Source organism: Orycteropus afer, unplaced genomic scaffold (genome assembly GCF_000298275.1).
Source record: "Orycteropus afer afer isolate SDZICR_OR568_19922 unplaced genomic scaffold, OryAfe1.0 scaffold00130, whole genome shotgun sequence".
NCBI lineage: Eukaryota > Metazoa > Chordata > Mammalia > Tubulidentata > Orycteropodidae > Orycteropus > Orycteropus afer.
The window spans coordinates 579497-585813 of record NW_006921717.1 but is presented as its reverse complement, the minus strand read 5'-3'; the positions used below and the strand labels follow the sequence as shown (position 1 = coordinate 585813).

The 6317-nt window shown below is 65.3% G+C and overlaps 1 protein-coding gene across 1 annotated transcript in view; it reads left to right on the top strand.

Annotated features, from left to right (window-relative positions):
• The window catches only part of IGHMBP2 (immunoglobulin mu DNA binding protein 2), a 25420-nt gene that overhangs the window by 17889 nt on the left and 1214 nt on the right, over positions 1 to 6317 (top strand). The window contains exons 9-13 of the mRNA XM_007944919.1: positions 203 to 321; positions 1307 to 1401; positions 3599 to 3722; positions 4847 to 5716; positions 5960 to 6132. Of these exons, the coding sequence (XP_007943110.1) occupies positions 203 to 321; positions 1307 to 1401; positions 3599 to 3722; positions 4847 to 5716; positions 5960 to 6132 (1381 nt within the window). The remainder of the gene's footprint in view (positions 1 to 202; positions 322 to 1306; positions 1402 to 3598; positions 3723 to 4846; positions 5717 to 5959; positions 6133 to 6317) is intronic.

Here is a 6317-nt window from a genome sequence, read left to right as displayed (position 1 = left end):
GGCTCAGCTGGCTCTCGGCAGCACGGTGCCCGAGGTGGGGGCTCCTCTGGGGGCTTCTCCATCTCTGGGGCCCTGAGCCCCCCAGGGCCGTGTCTCCCTGTTCCCCTGAGGGGGTTGGGGCCACAGGAAGTGAGGCAGTGCCCGGGGGACTCCAGGCCCTTTGACTGCCATGATCTCCCCTGCTGGGTCCCCGCTGTGCTAGGGACCTGCCGGGAGTGGCTGCCACCGAGGAGACGGGGGCGCCCCTGGTGCTCATCGACACGGCCGGCTGCGGGCTGTGCGAACTGGACGGGGAGGAGGAGCAGTCAAGAGGGAACCCAGGTAGGCTGCTTGGAAGGGGCTGCTTTCCTGACACTGACCCAGGCTCCCCGCTGAGACCAGAAGCCCCTGTGAAGCCCGGCTCAGAGGAGCAGGCTCAGAGCTGTTCCTGGTGAGTGAGGAGCCTTTGGTTTTGCGACGCTTGTCTGTTTCACTTTGAGAAAATCCACATGGCAGCCTCCAGCAGCGATTCGGGACGGTCCAACAGGGACCTCCTCCTCGCAGCCTCGGGGTGTCCATCACCTGCACGAGGCAGGAAGTGCTTATTTAGCCTGCGGGCCGGGCCGGGCCGGGCCGGGCCGGGCCCACTTAGCAGCTTGCTGACCAAGTTCAGGGTCTAAGGAGCCCTGGAGGCTAAGCGGTTAACCCAAAAGGTCAGTGGTTTGAACCCACTAGCTGCTCCCTGGGGCAGGATGTGGCAGTCTGCTTCCACAAAGGTTATAGTCTGGGAAACCCCACAGGGCAGTCCTACCCTGGCCTGTCAGGTCTCTGGGAGTCGGAATCAGCTTGACAGCACAGGTTGTCTGTGGTGTCGGATCCTTGGCGGCCTGGAGCTAGGTGGCATTGCTGACCGGGTTTTGAAGCGGATGCCTGAGGAGGTCGGGCCCTTGCCGTCTCACCAAGGAGCAGGCAGACCAGTGGAGGAAGGCCCGCAGGCCCGCACCACCTGGTCACTCTCCCAGTGAGCGTACTCGGGTTACAGCCCCAGGCTCCTGGATCCTGCTGATCGGGTTACAGACCAAACAGGAGGCGTGGACGCACAGAGTTCATTGCTCACGCGTCACGCGTCACGCGTCACGTCACGTGGAGTTGGGGCGTGGCGGTGCCGGGGTGTCTCCAGATGACCCCTCCCGTGGCTCCGCTGCAGGACCTCGCCCAGACTCTGGGCCCCGGGAGGAATCAGTGGATCCTGGGAGCAGGCCGGTGCCCCAGCTGCGTGCTGACCAAGGGTGGGGTCTGCTCAAAGCGTGTCTTGTCACCCCTCCAGGTGAGGTCCGCCTTGTCAGCCTGCACGTCCAGGCCCTGGTGGACGCCGGTGTCCCCGCCCGTGACATTGCCGTCATCACACCCTACAACCTCCAGGTGAGCTTGGCTCTGTGTCGTCGCCCACCGTGTCGGGTGGGACTCAATCCCACGTGGCTAAAGGGAAGGGAACCTACTAGCTCTCGTGACCATGGAGACCAGGGCTCAAGGGGTGCCAGCAGGCCCGTCTGGTCCGTCAGTCTGTCTGCCTGCCCCTCCTGCCTTCAGCCTGGTCCCCCATGTCCCTACCAGCTTCCCCAAGGGCCTGACAACCCCAGGTGTCCCCTTGGTGGCGGTCCCCATGGTGGTGGTCCCCACAGTGGCGGTCCTGCAGGAAGGGCTGGCGTGTTGGCAGCATGTCTCACTAGAGTCTCAGCTGTGACTCTGGTTGGACCGGGCCCCCTCTTCTGAGCGACCTCCCACTAGCCACCCCTCCCCATCCATCCCCACCCGAGTGATGCTGCCAGTTGCTGTGGCCTGGTGGGGTCAGAGTGGCTCTGCTCCGGTGGAACCCACAGCCAGTGGCAGGAGCAGGTTCTCCAAGGAAAGTCAGGTGTGACCTACCGGGTTCAGTGGCGGTGCAGTGGTACGGTTGTCCCCTCCCACGCGGGTGACCTCCGCTCACTTTCTGGCCACTGCACGTCATACACAGCCGTCAGGGGCAGCTTGGGGCTGCTGGATGCTGACCAGGTTTTAGCAAGCTCGCAGACTACAGCTGGGAAGGCAGCCTGGGAATGACTTCTGAAAATCAGCCAGCGGCAACCCCATGGATCCCCGCAGTCCCGTCCCGCTGTGCGTGGGTTACCAGGAATTGGGGCCCAACTCAGTGGCAGCCACAGCTGGTGGAGACCAAGGGGAGCAGGGGTGTGGACAGGCCGACAGCAGCTGTCTCTCCCCTCCCGGCTCAGCTCCCAGGGTCCGTGAGCTTCAGGGGGAGCACATGCCCTCAGGTGGGACAGACACCCCTGATGTCCTGCCAGGTCGGCAGGTGTCCAGCATAGCACGGAGGGTGAGCTCAAGCCCGGCAGCATCAAGTCAGGAGACACGGCCAGTTCCTGCGGTGGCCCACGTCACCACGTCCACGTGTGGTTTGTCCGCGTTGACGTGTGTGCCTGTGAGCAGGGCATCATCTTCTGGACCTGTCTGTGGGCGGCTCCTATAGGTCTCCCCTGGGGAAGGGCAGGGCCAGGGTGGGGCCTCACTGCCATCGTGCCCGGGCCGTGTGGTGAAGCCACCATGGGGCCGGGCCATGTGGCCTCTTCACTGTTGGGCCCAGGGCGTGCGGCCTCCCTGCCACGTGCTGGGGCGTGTGGCCTTACCTGAGGTTAGGCTGGGCATGTAGCGTAACCCCGTGTGCCCAGGTGTGTGGCCTTACTGCTTGTCAGGCAGGGGCGTGTGGCCTCCCCACCATGTGCTGGGGTGTGCAGCCTCCCTGCCGTGTGCTGCGGTGTGCGGCCTCAGCGCTGTCAGGCTGGGGCGTGTGGCCTCAGTGCTGTCAGGCTGGGGTGTGCAGCCTCACCTCTGTCAGGCTGGGGCGTGCGGCCTCACTGTCAGGCTGGGGCGTGTGGCCTCACCACTGTCAGGATGGGGTGTGCGGCCTCAGTGCTGTCAGGCTGGGGCGTGCGGCCTCACTGTCAGGCTGGGGCGTGTGGCCTCACCACTGTCAGGATGGGGCGTGCGGCCTCAGTGCTGTCAGGCTGGGGCGTGCGGCCTCACTGTCAGGCTGGGGCGTGCGGCCTCACTGTCAGGCTGGGGTGTGTGGCCTCACCACTGTCAGGATGGGGCGTGCGGCCTCACCGCTGTCAGGCTGGGGCGTGCGGCCTCACTGTCAGGATGGGGTGTGCGGCCTCACTGTCAGGATGGGGCGTGCGGCCTCAGTGCTGTCAGGCTGGGGCGTGCGGCCTCACTGTCAGGATGGGGCGTGCGGCCTCACCGCTGTCAGGCTGGGGTGTGTGGCCTCACTGTCAGGATGGGGTGTGTGGCCTCACTGTCAGGATGGGGCGTGCGGCCTCACCGCTGTCAGGCTGGGGTGTGCGGCCTCACTGTCAGGATGGGGTGTGCGGCCTCAGTGCTGTCAGGATGGGGTGTGTGGCCTCACCGCTGTCAGGCTGGGGCGTGTGGCCTCACTGTCAGGATGGGGCGTGCGGCCTCACTGTCAGGCTGGGGCATGTGGCCTCACCACTGTCAGGTTGAGGCTGTGGCCTCCCTGCCGTGTGCGATGGTGTGTGGTGAAGCCACATCTGACCTGGTCTTTCAGGTGGAGCTGCTCCGGCAGAGCCTGGCCCACAGGTACCCTGAGCTGGAAGTGAGGTCCGTCGATGGTTTCCAGGGTCGGGAGAAGGAGGCCGTGATCCTGTCCTTTGTCAGATCCAACAGGAAAGGTGGGTGGCTTCCGTGATGTCTTTGGAGACTGTCCAGGAAGGTGTTCTCATAGAGGGCAGGGAGTCCCTGGGTGGCACACAGTTAAGTGCTTGACAAGCCCAAAGGTTGGTGGTTCAAACCTGCCCAGGGGTGCCTGGGAAGAAAGCCTGAAGAGCTCCTTCTGAAAGGTCCCCACCTTGGGCCGCCCGTGGAGCAGCTCTGCTCACACACTGTGGTCTGGGGGTTGAGGTCGACAGCTAGTACCAGCCGTGACGGTTCACCCGTGGGTGCCATGCCGGCTGCTGGGACCGTTGTGGGTCCTCTACTCACTTGCCGTCGGGCAGATGCAGCCGGGGTGGCAGCTAGCAGGACTCGCTGCCTGGTGGAAGGCACGCCAGGACCTCGTGGGCAGGTGGGGCGGGGCCAGCGGCTGAGGGGCGTGGGGTGGTATAAGCAGTGTGAGCAGGTGAGCTGGGTGCCAGGTGGGGAAGGTTGTTCCTAGCATAGTGCGCAGAGACAGGCACCCAGGAGGTGGTGGGTGTGGCGGGACGGAGGTGGGCTGGGAAGGGCCATGACACCAACCAGGGGCACGGGGCTGCCTCCCTAGTGTCAGCCTCGAGGGCTGGTTTCCACAGTGCTCTGGTTCAGGGGGAAATTGTGCCCCGTGGTGTTTACTTCCTTGGCTTGTGGGGAGCGTTCAGTGGAGGGGAAATGGCCCGAGAGGCAGGCTGACTGGTGGGAAAGAATGGCAGAGTTCTGGAGTGTCTCCGCGTGCACTGCTGTGCAGGCCCCAGGCTGTCTCCTCAGTTTGGGCTTTGGAAGGAGGGTTCGTACTTCTCGGGGCTCAGGAACGGTGTGGCAGCTGCTGAGACCCAAATCAGAAACAATGAACTATACTCGACACACAGCGGGAGTGACATGCATGTGTGCGTGTGTGTGTGTGAGAGAGAGAGAGAGAGACTGGATGTGGTGGAGGGAGTTTGGTGGTGGCGGAGGCCAAGGGCAGGAGCAGCGCACAGCAGGGACCTAGGTGGGCTGACAGTGTACAGATGCGGTGCCCATCAGGCCTGGTTCTGGTGAAACGTCTGAGCAGCACCACGTGGCCTGGGACCTACTCCTCAGCTCACCTGTGGCGCTCTCTCAGGTGAAGTGGGCTTTCTTGCTGAAGACCGGCGCATCAACGTGGCGGTCACCCGGGCACGGCGCCACGTGGCAGTCGTCTGTGACTCACACACCGTCACCAACCATGCCTTCCTGAAGACCCTGGTGGGCTACTTCATGGAGCACGGGGAGGTGCACACGGCCTTTGAGTACCTCGACGACATCGTGCCTGAGAACTACCCCCATGGAGGCTCGCAGGGCCCCAGCAGCACGACGGCCCAGGGTGCCCCGGCCAGGAGGAGGCCCCCGGGCAGCGGGCAGCAGACGGGCGGCCGGGGGCCCCGAGCTGCCAGACCAGAGCGGAAGAAGCCAGACACTAAGCCTTTGGGCTCTGAAGCCCCCTCTCAGCTCAGCCGCAATGGGGGTGGCCCGGGAGCGGCAGAGGGAGGAGGCGTCTCAGACCACTTCCGGGCCACAATCTCTGCATTTGTGGTGAGCGAGGAGACACGGCTGGAGTTTCCTGCCTCCCTGAGTGCCCGCGACAGGATGTGGGTCCACCAGCTCGCCGCGGAGCTGGGGCTGCGGCACAGCAGCACCGGGGAGGGCCCAGGGCGGCGCGTGACCGTGAGCAAGAACACCGGCCCGGGCCTGTCACCCCCCAGCCCCGCACAGGCCGACCTTCCGCCCAGGTCATCACAGGCTGAGGGCCCCCCCAGCCCCACGCGGGCGGAACATCCCCCCAGTGAGCCGAGCAGCCGTAGCGGTCGTGCTGGGAACCCGCTGGACCTGAAGGCGCTGCACCTGGAACGGCTGCAGAGGGAGGCGGGTCGGCGGGAGCAGCTGGCCAAGGGGGCGCAGCCGGGCGCGGGGACTCGAAGGCCGTCGGAAAAGAAAAAACGGAGACAGGCCAAAGGTGAGTGCGTCCCCTGCCAGGGCCTCGGTCCGCGTGACCCAGACTATGGGGTCAGCCACACTTGGATCTCACCTGCCACCCTCAGGGCGTCGGGTGCACCCCCCGAGTCTGCAGCTCGCCCCTTCCTAGTATCCGTGTGGGGGGACACTTGGGCTGGTGGTGGTACCCGCCGTGCCCGGCGGCCGGCCGTCAGTCATGCTCTGGGTGGCTTCGCCTTCCTGAGCACTTGTGTTCTTCCCGTAGGACACACGGCGCCAGCTTTGCCCGAAGACGAGGACTTTGACGCCCTGGTTTCTGCTGCCGTTAAGGCTGACAACACCTGTGGCTTTGCCAAGTGCACGGCCAGCGTCGTGACCCTGGGCCAGCTCTGCCCGCACTGCAGCCGCCGGTACTGCCTGAGCCACCACCTGCCCGAGGTACGTGGCCAGCTCGCTGGGCCCCCTGTGTCCGAGGCGGGGGAGAAGCAGACACATCAGCCTCAGACACTTTCTGGGGGTGGCGTCCCCTCCCAGGTCGAGGAAGCAGGAGGGCGGCTGGCCCCGGCCTACCTAGAAGGGGTGCAGGCCCCAATCGCCCCCTCCCTCCCCCTCTTTTCCTCCCC